The sequence below is a fragment of the Thermobia domestica genome, chromosome 2, assembly GCF_964235325.1.
Source record: "Thermobia domestica chromosome 2, izTheDome1.hap1.1, whole genome shotgun sequence".
NCBI lineage: Eukaryota > Metazoa > Arthropoda > Insecta > Zygentoma > Lepismatidae > Thermobia > Thermobia domestica.
The window spans coordinates 296,463,258-296,488,801 of NC_137455.1; the positions used below are offsets into that span (position 1 = coordinate 296,463,258).

Here is a 25,544-nt window from a genome sequence, read left to right on the forward strand (position 1 = left end):
GGACAGGTCGTAAGAAAATCTTGTAGGTATTTAGGATGGTGTGTGCTTTAAGGCCCCAGGTGGTACCAGTCAATAGTTTCAGGAGATTGAGTGTATTATAAGCTTTAGTGGTAATGGTTTTCAGGTGTTGCGCCCAAGTAAGGTGGTGCTCATATGTAATTCCCAGATATGTCACATTGTTACTGATTTGAATAGGCACCCCATCAACACACAGAGAGAGGTTGCGTGGGTTTCGGCGGATTTTGGAAGTTCTTCTAGGTGGTAAGAATACGATGGCTTGTGTTTTAGCTGCGTTAATAGTAAGCCGCCACTGAGCGCACCAGGTATAAAAGCGATCGATAGCTGTTTGTAAGAGAATGTTAAGCTGCTGGATAGTTGTTCCAAGTGCGAGAAGCGCCGTGTCATCCGCATATTGGAAAAGATGGACCTTATCTGGCAGTCGGGCCATATCAGCTACATATAGCAGGTATAGTAAAGGAGACAGGGCTGACCCTTGTGGTACTCCAGAGAACAGAAAGATAGAATATGACAAACTGCCTCGTACTGAGATATAGGTGCTACGATTTGTAATGAAATGGTAAATAAGACTAATGTAGGAGATAGGAAGCTGAATTTGCAGAAGTTTGTATATGAACCAATGATGCCAGACTTTATCGAATGCTTTCTCCAAATCAAATAATACTAAGCAAGAAGGATTGGTTGAATTATAATTCTGATTAATGAGGGTTGTGAGTCGAAGTAGTTGATCATTTATGGAGAAAGCTGGTCGAAAACCTCCTTGTATGACTGGAAGTAGGCTGTGATCTGAGATGAAGTTATGTAATCGTTTAACCAGGATAGGTTCCAGGATCTTACTGAATGTGTAAGTGAGTTGTATAGGCCTATAGAATGCAACATTCTGGGGAGATTAATGTGGTTTGGGAAACATTAGCGTCTTAGATGTTTTCCAATCTAAAGGAAAGAAGCCAGTGCGCAATATGAATGTATAGATATTCGCAAGAAGAAGTAATAGTGAAAAAGGACATTCCTTGATGTGTCAATACGTCACGTTATCTAGGCCAGGTGCAGTATTTCTTTTGTTATGGAGAATTTGAGATATTTCGTGAGTGGTGATTGGGGCGGACACAGCAATATTAGGGGGTAAAATATGAGTAGTATTTGGTTGCAGTTGTGGTAATGACATATTGAGTCTGTCTGCGGGATGAGGTGCTTTCTCAATTGGCGGTGTGAAAATTTCTTGGAGGCGATCTGCAAAAGCATTCGCTTTATCGCTATCGGTATAAACAGGTGTCACCCAATAAAATGGGATAGGGTGTAGTAGAGAATTTGCCACACAGCGCATTGAAGCGATCCCAAAATTTAGGATGCGATGTTTCAGACAGAGTGTTGTATGTCTTCACCCAGCACCGGAGCTTATAAGCTTTGATGTAATTGTGCACTGTACGTTGTAATTGTTTGTGATGTCGGAGTGCTTCTGGGTTGCGAGTGTGGAGATACTCTCGATAGAGTTGACGTGAACGTTTGATCATGGAGAGATATTGTGGCGGAAGTTTTGGCTGATATGGAACAGATTGTCTTGTTGGAATATACAAGTTGCTGGCTTCCTGAATTGCGGATGTAACGTGATCGACAGTCTGGTATAAATCGTCACTTGTGGCGGGTTCTGTTAAATCACTGGTAAGATCTGAAATATGCGAACGATATTGATCCCATTTAGCTTTACCGTAGCGCAAGCTGACTCGGATTGGTAAATAGGAACGTAGTGTAGCTGAGTATGGTTTGTAGACAAGCTTGATGGGTGCATGACCACTACCAAGAAGATCAAGAATTTCTATAGTGGAATGTGAAACAAGATTTGACAATGACTATGTCAGGTTTGGTGTTTGAGATTGGGCATGTAGCTTGTGGAAGATCTAGAATTATCTCTGTAGTGTGGGTCGTTATGAAGTTAATGAAATTTGTCTGGTCACCATTGCTGCGGCTGTGCATATTGAAATCGGCCATAATGATGTATCTATTGAAAGTATTGGAAATATATTGAACGAACTGCTGAGGCATAGGATGATTTGGTTTGATGTATACAGTTGCTAAGGTGATGACGATATTTTTGAAATAAACTGTGGCAAGGAGATATTCGGGAAGAGCTGTTGCAGTATACTGATGCTGGCGATAAGGAATATGAGGGGAAATTCCTATGGCTACTCCCCCATTGGCTCGAAGTGCAGGTACGGGATTCGCAGAATGTAACATGGTATAGCGTGGTAAACGGCAAGTACGAGAGTTTGTTAGAAAGGTTTCATTGAGTAAGAAACATGTAACACGTTCCTCAAGAAGAAGCTGTTCAAATAAAACTTTGTGTTTTGGTAGTGTTCGGATGTTCAGAAAGAGAAAAGTTAGAGCCATGACGTTAAACGAATGAACTAGCATGGGATTTATGAAAATGAACAGTATTGCCGGAATAGGTTGCAGTAAAATTAACATGGAAAGTGGTTGTTGCTGCAAGAATGATTTGTTGTAAGATATGAGGCCTAATGAAGGGATGGATGTTTTGCAAAGCTAGTGTTAGAAACGTCAATAGCTGGTCTAATGATACTGGAGCGTCAATCGGATGTGGATTGGTTTGAGCTGGTGCCGGCGGTCGCAAAGGAACAACGAGCTCAGGATGATCCTGAATAGGGTCCGGTTTTGCCTTACACTTGTAGCTGTAGGCCGGATGTTATTCGTTACAAGTGGTGCATTTTGGTGGCAATTGCAAGTTGTTACAAGTCCGGGTGTCATGTGGACCAGCACAGTAGCCACATTTACTTGAACTTTTACAATCGGACGTATGATGGGAATGATAGACCTAGCAACGTTCACAGCGGACTGGCATAGGAACTGGTGTTCGTGATGGTTCTACTCTGTGCTTGTGGTTGTAAATGTATGCACCTGATGCTAGTAACTCATCAATGGTGTCTTGGTGGTTTGTAAGCATACGGACCATATAGTTAGGCCCGTTATTATTTCGAATGCGTATTACTTTCGTAATGGTGTGGCCCTCGAGCTTGAGCTACTCTTGGACTTCTTCATCTGTATAAGATGGATCAACTCCCCGAATAACGACAGATAGCAATGGTGATTGTTTTGGTGGTGGAGGCTGCTTACGTGTAGGGGAATTGAGTGACTGAATTTTGGCATTTGGACCAAAAGTGTCAATAGGAACTTTGGTTTTTATTGTAGCGAGCAGAGTTGGGTCCGGAGTTTTTAAGATAATGCCATTCCTCGTATGAACGATTTCTGAAATAGCTGCTCGAGGGAGGTACTTGCGTAGTTGTATGGCAACAAACTTCGCATTACTGAATTTTACGTCGAAATTAGTGAGCAACATGGAATGAACTACAGGTGGAGTGGATCCGTCAGAATGATTGGAAGAGGTAGTTATGTCCATTCGAACTTGGTTTAGATCTGAGTTAGAAGCAAGATGTTGCTTTTTCGGAGGTGGCGATTGTTGAAGACGTTCGGCATAACTGTCTGTATGTTCTGATGGATGTGGCGATCTGCTGCGGACAGAACCAGAAGAGATGACTGAAGTTGCAGAGGCAACTGAGGCTTGAGAACCTCGCCGCTACTGAGATTTGCTAATAGTAGAAGTGTGACTCGGATCCTTGCGGTCCTGCCCTTCGGGGTGCTCTCGGAGGGTCCTGGTAGAACTTGAGGTGTGCGTGTGCTACACAATGTCCTCAAAAGCACGTTAACACTTCCCAGCTAGGGTAAGCTTTATACAAAAGACAGCTTATGACGTTTGGTACGTCAAGCTGATTGGAAAGTATGCAATTTGTTTTCATATTTTTTTCCGTCGTCCCGTTTAAAGGGTTTTCCCTTTCTTCGGGTAAGTGCTTCATATATAGAAAAGTTGATTGCACTTTAATGTGGTTGGTCTAAGAGGTGTACATATATTTAATATTTATTCATTCATTAAGTACATATACATATAGAAGACGATTGAAGGGTGGGAAATAACATATAATAAGGTACAAGCATAATATAATGGAAGACCAAGTGTGCTACAGTAATATTTAAAAAAATACATTTATTAGCATGCCGTGCTGAGTTATGACGAATGTAAAACTGGAATGAATATAGAGCAGGGTGCAGTGGGCAGAGAAGTAGATGAAGATGGAATGCAGTGCTCTGGACGCCACATCACAGGGTTTTGTTAGTACTGACGAATGCAAGTTATCTTCTGTTTCTGGGGCGATTCAGGAACTGATGAAGACAGAGGTAGCCCATGTTAATAGCAAGTTACGGTGCATATGATGGGTAGATGAATGATGAAAGTTCACGTGCTTCATAGATGTGAAAGATTTCGGGATCCACTACAGCATTATCTAGTTGTAAATGATAGAAGGTCATGAAGTGCTGGAGAGGAGTATCGACGTAAGTTGAAGGTGCGTCGTGGTCCCGATCGTACCGTAGGATATCAAGTAACATGGGATGCTGCTGGTCAATTTGCTTGCAAACGTATTGAGTACGAAGCTGTTCGAGATGATGCAATAAAGGTGGAAAATCAATCAGCTCGTAAAGGAAGCGTGTCGGATGCGGTAAGCTGATGCGATGTGCTAGGCGTAGAACATGACGCTCTAGGATAGCCAATTTCTCATAGAATTTTGGCGGTGCGGATGTCCAGGCAGTGTGTCCATACGTTAATGTTAATGTTAATGTACTGCGCATGAAGGCTTTGTAGGTATTAGGTACTGTTAATGCTTTTAGCCCCCAGGTTGTACCGACTAAGCGCTTGAGTAGGTTGAGCCGATTTTGTGCTTGGCGTACGATCTTGGTGAGGTGCGTATTCCAGGTAAGTTTGGATTCAAATATGACACAAGATAAGTCAGAGTATTTGACGCCACGACAGGTATATGATCTACGTGCAGGTTTAATCGACTTGGATTCCGGTATATTCGTGAAGGGCGTCTTCATGGCAGGAAAACAATAGCCTGAGTTTTCGTAGAATTAATACTTAACCACCATACCTTACACCAGTGAACGAATGCGTCAATTGCCGTTTGCATGTTTTTACTGATGGATTGCACTGTGTGGGCCGTCGTGAAAAAGGCGATGTCATCAGCAAACTGAAATATGCTCATGTTGTGTGGGACAATAAGGTCGGCAACATACAATAAGTATAATAGAGGAGATAGTGACGAACCTTGAGGAACGCCAGATTGTAGGAAGATCGGATGAGGGAGTGTTCCGTTAATAGAGATATATGCTAGCCTCTCTAATAAGAAGGAATGTATGAACCTGATATATGAAGATGGTAGTAGATAGTTATGGAGTTTGTAAAGTAAACCAGGGTGCCAAACTTTGTCGAAAGCTTTCTCTAGATGAAAGGCTACCAGACAAGAAGGAAAACCCGTGTTGTATTGATTATAAATAGCCGTGGATAGTCGTAATAGTTGATCCAGCGTACTAAAATGAGGTCGAAAACCGGCTTGGTTAATAGGAAGTAGGTTATGAATTGCAAGGTGAGCGTGCATGCGGCGGACTAGAATTCGTTCCAAAATTTTACAGAGACAACTGGTGAGGTGAATAGGGCGATAAGACTGGACGTCAGACGGAGGTTTCTGAGGTTTCAGGAAGAGAAGAACTTTTGAGTATTTGCAGTCGATTGGAAAAATCCAGTTCGGGGAATGAAAGTATATATGGTGCTGAGAAACAGAAGAAAAGAAGGTGGAGCTTCTCTGATGAGAACATACGTAACAGAATCAAATCCTGGGGCAGTGTTGCGTTTACGAAATAATGTTTGGCGAATATCATCTGGTTGGATCGGAGTGGTAAGTTGATTATTGGGTTCCAAAGAGTGGTTGATAGATGGGCGCAGAAAAGGAGAAGATGGATCTGTAAGTCGGTTTGTTGACTTTTGTAGGCGTTGCGGTGTATGCCAACCTGGGAGAGGTGTAAAAATATCTTGAAAAAATGAAAAATGAAAAAAAATCTTGGCTTTATCCATATCAGTGGTGACTGCCTGATTATTTTGAACAATGGGGTATGGTGTGCGGGAAACTGTCCCTGTGAGTTGATGGAATTTGCTCCAATATTTACTAGGGTGTGATTCACTTGCAAGTGTGTTACAAGTTTGAATCCAATGACGTTTCTTACATGCAACAATATAATTATGCGTAATCCGAAGATATTGGCGATGAAGCCGAAGCGCTTCAAGATTTCCAGTAGTGAGATACTCGCGATGTGCTCTGCGAGAAGCGGATATGAAAGGTAAATAATGAGGAGGCAATTTTGGTTTATGCAAATGTATTTCTGTTGTTAGAATGGAACGTTGTGCTGCTTCTTGAATAGATTCAGTAAGATTAGCAGTTGTGTTATCAAGATCGTATTGTGTTGTAGCCATGAGTAATGTATTAACAGCAGTGTCCAGATTGGAGCAATATTGTTCCCAATTACCTCGTTTGTAGCAGAATACTTTCTGAGGAGGTAGTTTAGATTGAGATCGATGAGAGCAGTGAAGTGTAAGTTTGATAGGCACATGATCACTACCAATTGAATCAAGCACATCGATATGAATACTCTGTGAGAGAGATATTGATGTGATGACAACATCAGGAGTAGTATTGCTGACGGGCGTGTAGGCTTCGGTAGAACATGGAACTCAGCAACTGTTTCAGTTTGCAGAAAGTCGAGAAAGTTATTTTTGTCACGTTGTGACCGGCTATGAATGTTTAGATCTGCCATGATAATATAGTGCCTAAAGGTAGAATCGATATATCGAAAGAAGTCGTAGTTGAGTGCTTTATCTGGACGAAAATATATGGTGACAAAGGTGACAGTGCGGCCTCGAAAATAAATAGTCGTGACATTATGCTCAGGTAGGTAGAGTGTGAGCGTTAATGGAACCGTGACTGCTCGATAAGGAAGGCGTTGGCTAACACCTATAGCTGTTCCTCCATAGACTCGTGGATCAGATGGAGCATCATGTCGGAGTAAGTGATAGTTCGGAAAGTAACAGTTGAGATGTGGTGCGAGATACGTTTCGTTAAGTGCAAAGGCTGCAATTTGTTCTTGAAGAAGCTGTGTAAACAGCACGTGGTGTGTTAAGACTGATCGAATGTTAAGAAAAAGTAAGCTATAAGCCATAATTATATGTAGTACACAAATGTATGTAGCAGTACCCATGTTAAACATAGACTTCTATTGGTTGAATTTGAAAGTGAACTGTAAGTCCGGAATAGGTAGCATGAAGTTGTAAGTTAAACAGTAATTTGGCTCCATATATGATCTGGTTCAGGATGTGGTTGCGATCAAAAGGATGAATATTTTGTAAAGAAACAGTAAGGAATCGTAATAGGTCTTCAACGGTTATTGGATGGCGTAACGAATTTGCTGGCGGGGTTGGTGGGTCAACGGAACGTATCGGTACAACAAGCTGTGGCTTAGCGGGGTCGCGTTTAGGCTTAGCTTTACACTTGTAGCTATAAGTAGGATGTCTTTCAGAACATCGGTCACAGTGTGGTGGTTCCTTAAGATTTGGACAGTTTTTTGTAGAATGTTGAAGTGAACAGTAGCCACATTTGATGTTATTTGGACACTCAGATGTTGGATGAGAATTGTACTGTTGACATTTCTCGCATCTAACAGGGAGAGGTGCCGGTGTGCGAGATGGTTCAACCCTGTAGCGACGCCGGTATAGGTATGCACCGTTGAGAGGAAGTTGGTCGATCAACTGTTGTTGGTCAGTAAGAACACGGACTAAGTATGTTGGACCTTGGTTGTTCTTAATACGTATACATTTGACAGGTAGTTCTTCTTGATGCAATTCAGAGTAAATTTCTTCATCGGTGAAGTCAGGTTCTACGCCACGAATGACAACAGATAACATTGGAGGACGCCGTGGTGGAGGTCGTGTTTTCCGTCCGCTCGAACTTAAAGTGGATATTTTTTCTTTTACTCCAAAACTTTCGTAAGTGGCTTTGTTCCGGACGTGTGTGGCGAAGTTTGGATGGGTCGATTTCAGGATTATGCCTCGACGTGTCTTGATTATTTCTCGTATTCTGGACGAGGAACGTACGTCACTAGTTGTTGAAATACAGCACGTACTGAGTTGTATTTTGTATCATAATCGGTTAACAAGAAGTTGTAAACTGTTTCTTGATGTGACATTGATTGATATTCAGCAGAGGTGCATGCCCAATCCATATTAGTGCTGATACTATTAGCAGCAATAGGATCTGCGATGGGTGTAAGGCGTCGTTTCTTCGGGTCTAATGTTTGTTCACCATCGGAAAGAGATCTCGAACGAATTCGTTGTCCGTTAGTTACACATGATGCATAACTTGTAGGAACAGTTGTGGCAGCTTGTACTAGACGTGCAGTACCGGTAACAATTCGCGGTTGCGTTTTTTGCCGACCATGTGGACCAATATTTAACGGAGATGTGTGAAAAAGATTCGAGTGTCCATGATCATTGCATGAGTCCGCCATAAGGATGAAGACTACCAGGGCCGAAGCCCAAACGAATATGAAAGAAGATGAAAAGATGAATAGGTGAAATTCAAAAAACAAGGAACCCTTCGAAAGTGATAACTTCCATCAATCCTCTAAGTGTGGTATTTGTGTTATGCTCACAGGTACGTATTGCAATACCTGGTCCTCGCTGACACAATAACAAACACAAGAGAGGCTAGGTTTCTTGGTAAGGTATGCATTCATAAATTTTGAAGTTTGTTTTAGTAACATATAGACAAATATAAGAATTGTGAGAATTCGAATTTAGTGTTTGTTTTTTGTGTGTTTGTTTTCAAAATAGGAGAAAAAGTTCGTATGGACCTATGGCGAAAAGTGCATAGTTTCAGAGCAAGGGTTGACCAAAATCGGGAAAAAGCCAAATTTGAACAGGCTCTATCTCGAATTCTAGAAACTGTGGATGGTGGTCCTTATCAGCGTAATGAAAGCCACGCTTACACAATCCAAAAGTGCATATTTAGTCAATTTTTAATAGGTATACAAGGTATTCCCTACAGGGTGTAATTCTCAGATATGCTCTCATTAGAGTTTTCAGATATACGCTGATTTCAAGGAGGGTCCAAAGTAGGCAGAAGGTAAGCCTTAACAATAATGGACATCCAATGTTTCGGAGGGAAGTCGGAAGTGTTAGGAACCGGCAGCTCCATGTTTTTTTGTGTTTGCAATAATGTGTGATGCGATGTATTTCGTCACGGTATATTTCACGTTCTCTTCACTTAATAAGCGTGAAAGAAAACATTGCAGCATGCGTTTTCCCGAGTAGGAGAAACCGTGCTGCTGACGATCCTTAACACTTCCGACATCGCGTTAAAGGATTTTATGTGTTCACTGTTATCAAGGCTTATCATTTGCCTACTTTGGACCGATCATGAAGTCAGAGCATATCTCAAAATTCGGTTGATGGTATGTCTGGGAATTTCACCCTGTTTGGAATACTCTGTACACCCACTGAAAATTAATGAATATGCATTTCTGGATTGCTTATGTGTGACTTTCTTTACCTGATAAGGACCACCATCCACAGTTTCTGGAATTCGAGATAGGGCCTGTTGAAATTTGTCTTTTTCCTGGTTTTGGTCAGCCCTAGCTCTGAAAATATGCACTTTTCGCCATAGGTCCATATAAACTTTTTCTCCTAATTTGATGTAAGGAATCAGCTCTTAGAGTCTGTCGGTATAGTTCATTAACACCCTGTATAAAACTCTAATACTAGGAGTAATGGCTGTTCCTTTGACGAAAAGAAAAAGTAAATATTACAATTAATGGCTGTTCCTTCGGCGAGAAAACACAAAATACACTTGGCGAAGACTCGAACATAGATCAACTGATTGGTAGATTAGAACGTTATCTACTACGTCACATACTCAGATACTTTTTTTTTTTTTGCTATACAGTTTAAACATCCAGTTTGTGATTTTTGTTTTTGTTGTCTTACCATATAACAGTTTCTCTGCTTTCCCTGCTTGTCACACTATTCGTGTTATTTGTCGTGTAAATTGCATCTGCAAACGTAATATATTTTGTTGATTTTCCAGCATCAACAGCTTTTAAAAGTTTTTATGGTCAATTACATTAACTGAACCGATTTTCTCGTATCTTCCATCGCGTCAAGAAGCAACAAATACTATCCTGCAGAGAACATGCATTTTCTTATGTGACAGGCAATACGTATCCGACCCTGAGTGCCATTGCTTCTTTCTACACCCTTTTCCTTGGTTCGGATCAACTTCGTGTCCCTTCGTGTGCTACGAAGAAAGCCGAAGGATCGCGGCCGACACAGTTTCTCTTCAAGCTACCGAGTCAGAGTGATTGAATTATATAATTGTATTTTATTTAATTATTACTAAACAAATTTCCGATACAGAAAAAATACCATTATTTTTGTAAAATGATTATTATTTTCATGAAGCAGAGAGAATTTTCTACTTGGCTTTAGAACTATCCCTACTAATTTTAAATCAACATCTAATAGTTTACGTTCATTATTTCTGCCTATTTCCTACATATTACTTGCAGAAACTATGGGGAGTAAATGTTTTATTTAATGACTGTTTCATAAAAGTTTAGTCATATGTTAATTAAAATTCCACTATTTGTAAGTTTCTAATTTCAGTTATGAAAATCATTATAAATGAAGCTTTCGCTTTTTATAAAATTCTTGACAATTTTAATGTTTTAAAGACATAATTCTAAATTATTTGGAAATATTCAAATAAACTAGAATGAAGAGGATAATACTAAGGAGCATTATTAGAACAAAACATTGTTCCTTAAGGAATTCACAGAATCAAGCTTTTCTAAAAAAAAAAGAAAGAAAAAAGAAAAAGTTATTTTATGGTATGGGATTCGAAGTGATGATCGTGGAAAAATAAAGCATGTAAAGAACAAACTTTAATCGACTACTCTACAAAGGCACAGTAAGGACTACGCCTTGGCAGACGCATATAACGAAACCACTAACACAATATGCCTGATCGCTTCGTACATTTTGTAGCTTATTTCTGTTTAATCCTTTGTTTAAATGTAAAATGCTTAATACCAATGATTGTTAGAGCTGTGCCACATGTATAGTAACTATCCTTATGACAGATTTACGTTGTATTTCTAACAAAGCATAAAATTTCTTCCCTCTTTGTAAATTTCGCTGCGCGTTTGCCACGTTTACGAAAATGGAACTTAGAATTTTTCGATGAAAGTTTCGGAGATTTTTTTTAATGTAACTTGCTTATTTCTTAATGTTTTATTGAAATATTTTTTGGAAATATGTGTTTTGTTTTTCTGCTTATTTCCAAGAAGACACGTGACATTTTGTATCACAAGAAAGAGAGTTATTTCTATTTATGTAATTTCTAAAGACATGCGACAACAATTTTGGACATAAGAGTACATAAGTGTACATTATTGTAGGAATGCTTAAGAAGCAAATAGACATAGCAACCCGAGATCCTGTCCCAAGTACCGTCTCGGAGGCATTGAGTTGTTTGACCTTACGAGAAAGAGTGCAATATTTGAGTTCCCACGAGTTCCCAAGAGGTCTTGAACTCAGGTTTCTCCTATACGAGACTGTGGTTTGGAGGTCAGACAAGAAATAGTTATATATATATATATATGGAATGATTAACAGGGCTATTCACATCACCCTAAAATATGTTAGTCACTTTCCCCACCTCATCATCTTTTTTTCAAAACATGCTCGCAATATATTGAGGAAGATCTATATACATGCGCACCTAATAATCGCCTTATGCCGCTGTGGAAGTATTGGATGCAACACGATTACATCAAGAAAGAATTGCCCTAATTCGTTACTGTCCCGTATTACAATAGCAACAAAAAAGGCTACAAATATATTCACCTTCCAACTGTTCGTACTCGCTGCATTCAATAGCTCGCTTCTTTCCTCTGTACACTACCTTCTTTGTCAGTCCCAGACTCAATACTGCACACACAGGAGTTGTGCAAAATCAGCGCCGATCATATTTTGTTGCCACATATCATTAACATTAACTCTTATTCGCTTCACCCCTATGGACACTTCCCCCTGAATGTAAAGAAAATGCATAGTGTTTTTAATTTAGTGTTTATATTATTTAATTTTAAGTTTTAATGATTTTGTTTAAAAAGTATTAAGCGAAGTTGAAGTATTGGGAACGATTAGTGAGATAAATGCGTGGTTAATTACCAACGATAGGAAGCTATGGATGGGCTAAAGGTACTGTGTTAATTGACTCGATGTTACTAGTACATCTTGAGTAAACATATGATAATAATAACTCCATGTTATTGTAGAAGGTAATATGACTGAGTATGGATAGATGAACGCAATGATCTATTTGAGAATCATTACACGTAACTTTACGGTAACGTGGCCTTCTTGGGAAATGGGCATGGCCAATGGGGCCTTTGAAACACCCATGGGTTGTAAGGGACGGGTTGGCATCCGTTACAATATGCTGAATTTTTTCGATTATGCATCCTTACAGTTTATGCTTGCTGGATATAGTTCTCACTACTATGATGGTATTGTATCATTTGCAGAATATTTAAACGCAACATTAACATTTATGACAAATTGGAGCATTCTGTATCTGTGCCTGTGTACTAAGTTGCGATAATGATATGAATTTCGATGCTGATTTTGTTCTTTCTCTAATTAGAAAAAGTCAATGATATATATATATATATATATATATATATATATATATATATATATATATATATATATATATATATATATATATATATATATACTGTATATATAATACATAGAAATATATATAGTTATATCAGTTCTACGAGCATTGTGTGAATACCTCGTCAACATTGTTCTTATCTTCTTGTTAAAAAATAATACTATGAATAGGTAATAACAAATATGTCGTTTTAGTGGTTAACGTGCGGAATCCGTTAGAGTTTCGTAATGGATATAACCCTTTCCTAGATTGCTCCGACATATAAACCACATCAGGAAGTAGTAGTGCACTTTCATATATGTAGAAGTCGGCCGTGATGTATGGCAATTAGATTCTTACTTATGCTGAGTATAATTGATTCCGTATATAGGGAACGTATTTCAATATTTGCTTTCTGTTGCTAAGTTAATGTCATAGTCTCTTCATTCTACTACTATGAATAAATTATTATAGAACGATACATGTATATTGTAATGAGAATGATGAAACACTGTGATTAATAAGAAATACATGTATGTGTTATAAAAATTGCTTCGATTATGTATTAATAGTGATTACCTCAATTGAGATATGATTATTAATGCTCACAGGAAAGCGTAGTATCTGACGAACGATAATTTCAAGCAGACTTAAATACGCTATGAGATTATTATATATTTGTTTTTTGAACTAGTTTTATATGGTCGTTTGACAGGTATTCCTGACTTGGTAGATAATTTGTCATATCTACTCCAGGATATCTGCAATTCTTAATTTCAGATAGATATAGGTTGACCTAAGCTAACGCCAACGATATGTACGTTAAATTCCGATGGTTAACACGGGTCTGAGTTTACCATTTAGAATATAAGTAATTATTAATTAAGAAAGTAAGTCAATCGTCAATTTCTATATAATTTACAGGCTTAGTCATTGGCTGTTTGCTCAAAGTGTTTCGTTAATGAAAATGGAAGAGGAGAACTGGGTTGGAGATGTTGTTTAGACATTTAACAGATCGAAATGCGGTTGGAGAATCTCTTAATCTTTTTCTCCAAATTTTGTTTTTCTTGATTTTGTGTAGTATGAACATGTCTAAGCTATGCGAGGTGTGCGAAATCGTTGTATCGTTTCAATTATCACACTAGTAATTAGCCATTCGTATCATTGATTATATTCTCATTAACTATACTTAAGCATGTATATGCTACAACGAAATTCTCAAATATAACTATAATATAATTTATTTCAAATCTTTTTTAAACATAAAAATACTTAATTTTCCTAATCTCGGCTTATAATATTTGATCGTTCACTGAGATATATTTTATGCAGTAAGTGTAGCGAAATAATAAGCACTTAATACATTTTTAATCAGTTTCTATAAAACAAATTGAAATAGGAAAATATATTTACCTTATTTGGAATATTATTAAAGTACAGTATAAAAATATTTACAAATGTTTTGTTGAAATAAGATTATTGGTACGATAATAAAAAGGATTTCTAATTATTAAAGATCATTTACATGTGTTTACTAATTTTCATAGTTATGGCGAAAAATCGGACAGTCTATCAAGGTTCATCACATCGGTTGCTGCTTACATGAATAGTGAATCGGATATGAAACAGGTAAGTCTCCATCATAATTGGGCATTATATACAAGATTATCTAAATAATGTAATGTACACCTTATATTCTACTAAAATATAACCAAGTGCCATAACTATGATATGCATGTCGGTTATTGGACTTTCAAACTATGTTATGCGTAAGTGTCGGAAGAATTATACAGCGGCTTTGTCCGTTCGTCTGTCTGCCTGGCGACAGGTATCAGAGTAAACAACGGTAAGAGATATCGAGATACAGTTTTATGCAATCGATTCAACACTCCTTGGATAGTTTTCATATCCTCTGTTAACCCTCTCTTCAAGTCGGAAGTGGTTCTAATTAGACATTTCCGGTTTCAACGTTTATCCCCCTAACACAACAGATAACAAGAAAAAGGTCAGTGTCTCAAGACAACATATTATGATTAACCACAACGCTCTAACAGAATCGGAAGTGTATAAATACGAGGTGTGGCACTTAAATAATAAGACTGGTGTCATAAATGTGATGTATTGCAAAGGAAGTTACAATTGATTGTTATCCCCTTCAATATACTCCCCTCTCCTATGTATACACCGCTGCATACGTGCCTTCCAGTACTCAAAGCAATGCTGTAGGCCATTAGATATCACACTGTTCAACAACTCTGTCGTTTTTCGTTTCACCTCTTAAACAGACTGAAAATATGTTCCCTTCAATGCACTTTTTACTTTTGGGAATAGATAAAAGTCACAGGGAGCCAGGTCTGGAGAATACGGAGGATGGTCGAGCACAGGAATGCGCTTGGCTGCTAAAAACTGCTTCACAGAAAGGGCATTATGGGCAGGCGCATTGTCTTAGTGGAGGGTCCATGCATCGTTCTTCCACAAATCCGGTCTCTTAATCCTTATTCTTTCCCTCAGCTTGATTAGGATTATCAGTAGGTTTGATTCACTATTTGATTCTGAGGCACCCATTCAGTCATGATGATACCCCTGATATCGAAAAAAACGACGAGCTTTGCCTTCACTTTCGAATTGCTTTCGTGCTTTTTCATTCTTGGCGATGTGGGAGTCTTCCAGTGCGTAGATTGACGCTTAGTCTTGGGGTCATACTGGAAAATTCATGTTTCATCACATGTGATGACACGTGTTAGCAAGTCTGGGTCTGCTTTGACTCGTTACATGACGTCACAGCAAATGGTCTTTCGAATATCTTTTTGTTCTTGAGAGAGGTTTTTCGTGACAATTTTTTGCATAAACTTTTATCATTTTCAATTGTCATGCAAAATTTGTCTTACTGTCTCTTTGTTAATGTTCGTCATATCTGCGATCATCCGAATGCTCAGACGTCTGACCTTCCGCACAAGTTCATTAACTTTCTGAACATTTTCGTCCATTCTTGAACTCAAAGGGCGGCCGGGACGTTCATCATCTTCAACCTCCTTCCTACCTTCTGAAAATCGTTTGTACCATTCGAAAACTCGCGCACTTGACATAGCATTATCAGCATACACTTCTTTTAACATTGCACAACATTCCGTCTGTGTTTTGCTTAGTTTCACCAGAAATTTGATGTTAATGCGCTGCTCAACTTTACTGTTCACTATGATTCTGGCACTACTACAGAACACTGTCCTTTTCATGCAAGCCTGCAAAGAAAAGAAAAGCTTTTAGAATCATGAAACAAACAGTGACTGCTCATGAAGGTTCAAGATCAACAACACATCATTAGCTACATCCCCCAAAGATCCTGAATTACAGGAGGTGAGCAGTCTCGTTATTTAATTGCCATACCTCCTACACTATTACTTCGGATTTCAATACTGATTTCTGTATAGCAACAACAGTAAAAGCTATCAAGATGCCGATTTTTTCAATCGATTCAGAGTCTCAAGATAACATATAGTGATTATCCACAACACTCTACCAAAATCGGAAGTGGTTCTAATTTACTATTATTTCCGATTTCAATACTGATTTCTGTAGAACCAAAACTGTCAAGATGCAGTTGTTTGCAATTAATTCAGTGTCCCAAGAATAGGTTCCATCTCCTCCGTAAACCGTCTACTCAGAACAGAAGTGGTTAACTAAATCATTTTCGGTTTCAACATTTATCGGAAGAGAACGAAAATGGAATCCGATTGCAGTAAGTGGTGTTTTGTGACGAATCGATGTTACAAGGAAACATAACATGGCTATCCACAACACTCTACCGAAACCGAAAGTGGTTCAAATTTACTATTACTTCAGGTTTCAATACTGTTAATCCGTAGAGCAAAAACGGTAAATGCTATTAAGATATATTCTTTTTGCAATCGGTTCAGTATCACAAGAGTAAGTTTTATCTCGTCTATTGAAGCACTATAGAAAACAGAAGTGGTTAAAATTAGTCATTTCCGCTTTCAGTGTTTATTGCTACGTAACAAACGCGATAATAGATAGCGAAAAGAACGTTTGCTAACGATTCAGTACCTCAATGCAACATATAATGACTACCGACATCACTCTACCAAAACTGGAAGTGTTTCAAATTAAACTATTATTTCTGGTTTCATTACTGAGTTCCGTAGAGCAAAAAGGTAAAAAAATATATATATATATCAAGAAACGGCTTTTCGCAATCGATTCAGTGTCCCAGAAATAGGTTCTATCTCCTTTCTTAGTTCTTTACTCAAACCTGGAGTGATTCAAATAAACAATTTTTGGTTTCAAACCCTCAATACCATAGAATAGAAGCAGTAAGGAATAGCGCTTAATGGACTTTTGATACGGATTCAACATCTGACAAACAGGTAATATCCTTGACATTAATACTCTATTGCAACTAATATTTATAGATGCACTTCTTCAAGTTTGGATATTAAATTCATATAATTTGGAAGTCTTATAATTTAAATCGTAATTCCAAGTTGACTTTCTGATTATTTAGTTAGACGAAAACTTTGCATAATACAATGAATCCATTAGTGAATAAAATCTCCTAGATGCAATTTCTGTACAGTTTCTTATTTTGGGCAAGGTTTACAAAACTTGAAACAACTATAACAGATTCCACCTGGATTTTTGATTGTAGTGGATGGGAAACGCTATCCGAAAAATAGGTCACATGTACATAATTAACTTGAACTAATATATTTTACCAATACTTTTGTAATAAAATATTTTATTCCTCATATAGCATTAGTCAATGGTTACTTTAGTTTACAGTAAAGAAATGTTGATAATAAACTAGCATTTCTTTGGCAGTCATATTTGAAACACTATTGTTCTTTCAACAACAATAGCAGTGTTTGAAGCATTTGCCTTGCAAATCGAAAGTTACTACTTTTTCGAGAACAACAACACCCTGTCAGGACTGTTGAACGTTTAAGCAACAATATTGTGTTCGCAAAAGTTGTGAATTAGTGCTGCTCGTAATGAATTTAAAATTAATAAAGACCACTTCCAATTGTTCGGATCGCATGCACTAATCGGTAAATTGTGAGGTTTATTTACAGTTTGTTCAAATTCAATTTTTATATCACAAAAATTTATAGTAATAAACATATTCAAACATGAATAATACATAAAATACCTTGAAAGATACAAAAGTTGTGAAAAAACGTATTTATTTAATTGTGAATAAAATGTTTCAGTTTTACGTCTCACTGAATAATCTGTAAACTGAATCACAAAATGTTTAATAAAATATTATTATGAATAAAAATGATTAAATGATAATGTGGGAGGAAAAGGGAGAACCTCTAGAAAAGCCATGAACACAATTCACAGATTCACATCATCGAATCTTGGACCCCTCGCACTAAAGCTTTATCAGTTAGCCACTGTCACTGCGTTCTTCAATTGTAGTTTAATTCGTCATATCACAAGCCAATACTTTTGCGGTATTCATATATGCACATTCATATGTCTTATTTACTGGTTTTATTGGGTTACTTTTTTAAAAAAAGAATTGAACTTCCAAACCTATTAACAATTTGTCAATATATGTAAGTACAAAAACATTGTAGTTAAAACTACCTTATGCGCTGTACTTTTCGTATTAGTTTCTTTGGCAACATAAATTTCATGTGACATCGGAAAAATAACGGATTATCATTATGATTTACAATTCTTCCTTACAACATGATTAAGAAATTACTCAAGATAATAAGATTAACACTTTTAATATTAAGGTTTCATGCCTAAGTGATTGTGTACACTTTAGACTTGTAAATTGTGAACATTGAACTTCAAATTGCTCAAATTCAGGTTATTTTAGGTATTTAAAATGTAACAAACAACCCTATCCTTCACTGAGAAAAAAAAACTTTCTTAAAAACGTAAGTAACATGCGTTAACCTTGTGATTTGTAGACTCAGCGTTTGTCCGTATGTCCTACCCCAAAAATATAATTGAATGTGCGTACTATTCGTATAAATGTAAGACGTGATTTAAATTACTTCATGCGCTACAATGGTGCCTTCTTATGTACATCAAAATCACGTTTCTGGTGTCATGATAGTATGTAGCATACGGATGAAGAATGATGAAACATACATAGTTGATCTTTGGAAAGGACAAATGTTCCGTTCGTTTTAATTAGTGAATACACAAGATGAGAAGATATATAGAAAAAGTTCGTATCACTTAAAAAAATACCGCGACAGTTACAAAAGGAATCGACAGATGGAATAGTGCTAAGAAGTAGAAAATAGTGTTTCTACCTTAATCCCTAGTATATATTTCGTATCCGATAACTTGCATACAACAGAATAATAATTTTAACATGATCTTGAACATGTCTCTTGTCTATAGATTGTAAAACAAAAACAGACGAATTGATAATTATTTCTAATTGTACACAAAGAATATGACATGTAAGAGCTGCAATTCTTGTGCGTAAAGAATAAAGTACGAAAATACGTTTTTTGTTTATTTTTGACCTATCTTGTCATTTCGAGTGTTAAGCGATGAATACTTTTCAAAGGTAAGCATTACACTTCAACGGCTATCGTTTTTCTTATTACAGTTGAAGAAGTTGACTGAAGACAATAAGAACTTGCTTCACCGAGACACGTTGGCTGTGCAGCAATGTTTGGAAAGAGTGGAAACCAACGTAGAATGGATGAAGAAAAATTACGATACAATCATGAATTGGATAGACAAACACATGGACGATCCTAGACTTGAAGTATAAGAGGAGTAGATGTATAGAAATTAATTTGATGATTTCTTTAAATTTTTATTTTATGTCTCTCTTATCAATGAACCAGTGGTGTGGCTGCAGTAAAAGTAATACGAAAGTTTAACTATAATTGACAATTTTAAGTATTTAAGTTATTTCCTATTTTGTGTGAAACTACGTACCGTTAAAGTGCTTTTGTATATGAGCCTTGTATTTTTATCTGGATATTAAATATTTTTTTTGCATAAAATGTGCTTTGTACTTTCAACTGTTGTATAGATTATGTATGTATACTTTCATTTGAAGAACTACTCAATGAGGTGTAACTTCATGAATTATTGAAGTTTTATTTGGAAAGGTCCACATTTTTATACTACAAGAAATGAGTGCCTTATATTATAAGAATAATAATTAACTTGTTTATGTGAATTAATTACAAATTAATCCATAGTTATTTCATTGTTGAATGATGTACATATCTCTAATCCTAACTCTCATTCCAGGTATCTAATTTCCTGTTTACAATATATACTACTAAACTGAAAAATGAAAGCAAGTGTCTACCCTTCCCGACTTTACGGGTTAAATTGTGATAGGTAAATGGGATAGAATGTTCCTTTAACCAGAATACTATGGCAAGAAAAATGAAAACAATCCTTCACAAGGAATATCGAATTAGGAGTTTTCCTTACTGAAATGTTTCAAATTCTTAAGCGTATGAATAATAACATTATGGCTGGGTGTTGACATGTAATTATTATTATTTGTGCAACAGTTGTGCAAAGATTTGATCCATCAGTATCTATTCCATTGTCATATTCGAAATTAAAACCATCAAATCATAAGATGTAAGCATACATAAATAATGATCCAGGAGCTGCATCAAGAACCAAAATGACCTATAATTAAGATCAGACATCAAAGGCATTTGAAAAACACCACCATTTTGCTTCATCGTTATATTTGCGGTTATTCGGACTTATTTATAATTTGCCATGAACAATGGTTTTAACGATTTACATCTCTAGGTAATACCACTGAATTTTGAAGACGGCTATAAATGAAATAAAATATAATAGAAGAAATTGAAGAAGAACTTCAGTCAAAGTAAACGGAAAAGCTCTAGAAAACCTCACATAAACTATAAAAGGCTTTAGATGCTGTTTGGATGCAATTTCTGGTCCGTAGCACAAGACATTAGACACTGACTTTGTCTTGATTAAACCTACGACCTCTACGACGTTACATGTTTTGGGAACTCTCCAGTACTATCTTTAAAATAATAGTAATACACGGAAATAATACCAATTCCACAGTACTAACTTTAAAACTATTTAAGAGAGCAAATTTTACTTTGACATTTACAAATATATTAGCAAAAGTAAGCAAGTATACCTCTAGCATGGAATACCTACGATTAGGATCAATAAAACTGTAATATCATATCAAGTTTCATTCACAGAACTACTCACCTACTCCTGAATTTAATGGTAATACGTAATCAAAACTATTATTGCTTAAAAGAAGTTTTGTTCATTCCATTCTTATATCGCTTGTGCTCTACCAGGATAGGATACAGCTTCTATTCACACCGCTCTACATAGTTGCACAAGGGTCACGACCCTACTTCTTTACACATGAATGCATGCTCTTTGATGCATCACTTGCAGTGTTATTACAATGTATTTTTTTCGTTATTATGTTATTGTTCATCCAGCTAATATTTCTGTTATACGTTGTGTATCCATATTTATGCATTTATCTTAGTTCAGTGAATGAGTTCAACGCACATTATGAATTTAAATTACAGTTGGATTTTCAGAATTGGAAATAATGATTTTACATTTTGAGGTATTCTAAATCTGGATTAAAAGAGAGAAGAAAACTTTGGTTTAAAAAATAGTACACACTAAATAGTTGAAATAAAGAGTACGTAAAACAAATTCTGTAAATAAATATTTACGAATAATCCCCAAACATATTGAAATTACATTAATATTAGGAAAAACATTCACAAATATTGAGTTCAAGGAAGAACTTCAGAAGAAAAATTAAAACAATATCAAGGTAAAGTATTACTTAGAATTTGGATTAGTTGTGCGTAAATGATGGAATCTGAATTTGAAACCAGATGTAAATAGGTTTCGGTTCCAGCCAGATCCCTAAATGGCATCGATACCGACGATATAACAAAACAATTAAATTCACAATCAAAAATTTAGCAAGCGTTCCTATATATTTTGGTTACTATCACCTGTTTCGATACTTACCAATCAGTTGGTTTAACTGTTGCCATCCAAACTCTGTGGTCAAACCTCTAGCCAAGACTTATAGTTTGTTCTTCCTGTAGTCAAAAATGTTGTGAAATCGACTCTCTGAAAGGGAATAGAGAAACATTATCTATCTCTCTATCTAGTATATTCAAACACTCATGTACTTGATTTATAGAAATAGACAACTAATAAGAATAATAAAGGGATGATATTATTTATGAAGGAGTAAATAAAGAAATAATAGATACTAAGTAAGTATAATAAATTAATGAAAATATTTCTTCTCTGAAAGTTAATGAATGTAACGAATAGTCGACATGGAATATATATTATTGTAAAATTAAAGTAATAAAAATAACATTAGAGTAGGACCCCAACTTGTGGGAGTGGCAGGGGGTCAACTACACCCTCAAGGAAGATGTCAGCCGCTCCAGAGGGCCTAGTTTAAGACAAAAGGTTCTTACTCCATGTACGATACGGACATGAAATTATAAATGAAGCATCAAACAGGTTCACTACATTACATAAGCAAAACAGGACACAAAAGATAAAACAAAAATGAGTCCTGGACCCATTTCAGTAAAAAATATGTCTACTATTATGGATCCTAGATATCAACACCTTTTGCCAACATTTCTGCAACTGCACAACACTCTGGTGATGCAACTCGGTGGCTGTGGATACAAAGAAGTCCGTGAGCGCGTTCCGTAGATCTCCCTAATTTGCGAAAAATCTCCTACGTAGGTGGTTGTTGAGGGAATGAAACAGGTGGTAATCTGTTGGCGCAAGGTCCGTTGGCGCAGAACCTTTTTTGGTTACCTTGTGCCTAGAAAGGCCTTTCAAAGGTAGGAGTTTCATTTTACTCGTATATAAGTTATAATACTCCGAAGTTCGAGTTGCTCGACATTTCTATTCTCAACTTAATCTAAGTAAGAGGAGCTTCAGAGATTCTTTGATAGGTTAAAGAATATTATAATGAAATAATGTGTAACATACCATAATTCAAAATATTTATTGGTGATTTGAGCAAGAAGTAAACATAGCAGAAAGTTATATATTACCAAGATAAAATCAATCATCCAAACTTTTTCTTTGCTTGATCTACCCAAGACGTGTTTCAAATTCAATTTCAAAAATTTATTATATCTACTAATAACAAACAATATTGTATTAGTTTACAATGAAACAATATAGTTTAATATATTTATTAATGAATTGAACTGGAAACGAATTTCCATGTAGCCGTAATTTATACAATATTGCTAAGCTGAAATTATGCAAGCAAGCTTTATATCAGTTTAATCTAAGCAAGAGGCATTTTCGAAAATTTAATAAAGTACTTACACAAAATGATATTACAATGAAACAATAAGTAAATGAGAACGTAGTTGAATGTCATACTGTAAATATTAAGTAACTGAATAGAAAATAAATTTCCTAAGATGATGTAATATTACCAATTTCACCATAGAAATTTTTAAGTATCTCAAGTTCATATCGTGTATGGTAGCTTGGGATTAGAAAATTTCGATCTAATATTCATAAAGTAATAATACTGAAAAGGTTTTGTAATGATAAACTATAAGAGAGATGTTTTGAGAAATACAGAAGAATTAAAAATATATATATATATATAATTGAAAAAAGAAAAATAGAGACCATAAGTATTACTTTCAGGCATCCCTTACGTAGACTAGGGTTCATAAGAACAACTAATTGTTCTTCGCAGAACACAGTCCAAGACCAAAAACGTCTGAAAAACCTAAAGTGATTACTATATTTTGTGAACTGTACTATGATGCTGTTGTTGCTAAGTAACTAATCAAGGTACATGAATTGGATTACTTGGAAAGATTTTTAAAACTATTTTGTTAGTGATAAATTTACTTCTTTGAATCAACTTTACTTCTGCAAGCAAGGCCATACAGTAGCTTTTATGAAAGTAAACGAATGTATCAAGAAACTTTTAATCAATTAGAAATGAAGATATATATTTAACAAAATTATAATTGATTTTTGCAATACTGAACCACGTTACTGACAATTTTATATTTGGGCATAAAAAGCATAGTCTGAGGTTGTGTAGAAACTTTTACTAGTTAAAATATTACACGGTATTATTTTCACAGTTGACTAATTATTTGAATAAACCAATTTTTACTGGCTTCTATATAACATATACATTTTTATACAAAACTTCATACCGAAGTAGTTAAATTAACACATGTAAAATATCGCGTAATCGTTGGAGATAGATGAATGTTGCCACAGGTCTCTCACACATGCATAGTAAGCAGGAAGATACATGACGTGAAGTCAACGTGACTGTGGCACTGAAATTGTTAGCACCTGTGACATGAATCTATTGAATGAAAGGGATAAGAGCTGTTGAGACTCATAGTAGTGATGTTACTCTCAATAATATGGCCCGAAGACACACGAAGAAGAATTTTTCGTGGACTGGAAGAAGGACGGAATGTAACGGATGTGGTCCAGAAGTTTGTTATTCCTATAGTATTGTTTCACACACGCGGAGCATTCCAAACCACAGACAAGCTATGTGGAATAAGTTTGGTGACGGTCAACTACAATAAAGGACGATTAATTGCTGCGTTGTGATAAAAGCAATAAGGACCTGATCTCAAAAGGAGTTCGAAATACATTTAATTAGAAATGGCCACATTTTTCGAAAAATACCTTTTCGAAAAATGAAAAACAAAATCGAAATTTTTTTCGGAAAACGAAAAATTTCCGAGAAATGGAAAACAAAATGATTTTTCGAAAAACGAATAATTTTCGTAAAACAAAGAACTGAATTCATTTCAGTTGTTAAGACTTCCAAACTACAATATACGATGCATAAGTATAGGATGTCAAGAATGGCTTTATCTGTTCGTCTGTTGACAAGTACCAGAGCAGAAACGTTAACAAATATGGAGAAATGTTTTTTTTTTCAGTTGATTCAGAGCCCAGATTACCACTTTCGGTTGTAACATCTGTTACCATAAAACAAAAAATGGTAACAGATAGCGACAAGCAATTTTCTGCAATCGATTCAGGATCTCAAGAGAAAATGACGTCACAACCCGCAACACTCTTCCGAAACCAGAAACGCTTGAAATTTACTACTATTTTTGGTTTCAATACGTATATTTATAGAGAAAAAACTGTAACACATATAGAGAAGAGGTTTTCTGCAAGATTGTACTCTCTCTGTATCCAAATGACGCAGGTTGAAGTTAAGCTTGAAGTTCAACTCTTTGAAATAATCAGAATATTGTCGAATTAGCAACATTTATAGAGTGCTTCGAGTGATTATGAAATTTAATACATAGATGTTTTATCTTCAAATACAAAGGCATTTGCACGTTACAACTTAAAGATGCTTCATCTTAAGTAACAGCTTTATATTTTTTCCTTCCTGACGGAGGAATGTATTCTATTCAATATTATGAGAGATACATAGTTTCTATATTAAATTAGATTTAAGTTGATTCCAATTATATGAAAAGGAATAATATTTGGAACAATAATTATTCCAATTGAAATAATATTTGAGGAAAATAGCATTTCCTTTACACATTCATGTTTTATTTTAGCACCTTTTCCCTTCTTTTTTTCTATGAAAATTTTTTCTAATAGTCTTAACCTTACAATTATTTTTCTAGACTAATTCCATTTCTGAAATGAGAATCATAAACCAAAAAAGAAATTATATTTAAGATCTCAAACAGAAGGATGTAATAAAAGAAGTGAAAACAAATTTTAAAATTAAAAAAAGAAATCGAATGTGAACCGATTCGAGCCAGCTAAGTTAAAACTAGTCCA

General features: G+C 36.0%; 1 protein-coding gene and 1 long non-coding RNA gene across 2 annotated transcripts in view; one reads left to right on the forward strand and one right to left on the reverse strand.

Annotated features, from left to right (window-relative positions):
* LOC145678598 (aminopeptidase N-like) overlaps positions 1-19,643 on the forward strand; it is a 210,131-nt gene extending 190,488 nt beyond the window's left edge. The window contains exons 13-14 of the mRNA XM_081748941.1: positions 14,234-14,315; positions 19,288-19,643. Of these exons, the coding sequence (XP_081605067.1) occupies positions 14,234-14,315; positions 19,288-19,455 (250 nt within the window). The 3' untranslated portion in view covers positions 19,456-19,643. The remainder of the gene's footprint in view (positions 1-14,233; positions 14,316-19,287) is intronic.
* The window catches only part of LOC145678599 (uncharacterized), a 245,489-nt gene that overhangs the window by 130,394 nt on the left and 89,551 nt on the right, over positions 1-25,544 (reverse strand). Inside the window, exon 2 of the long non-coding RNA XR_014130409.1 lies at positions 21,714-21,818. This is a non-coding gene — a long non-coding RNA (uncharacterized LOC145678599). The remainder of the gene's footprint in view (positions 1-21,713; positions 21,819-25,544) is intronic.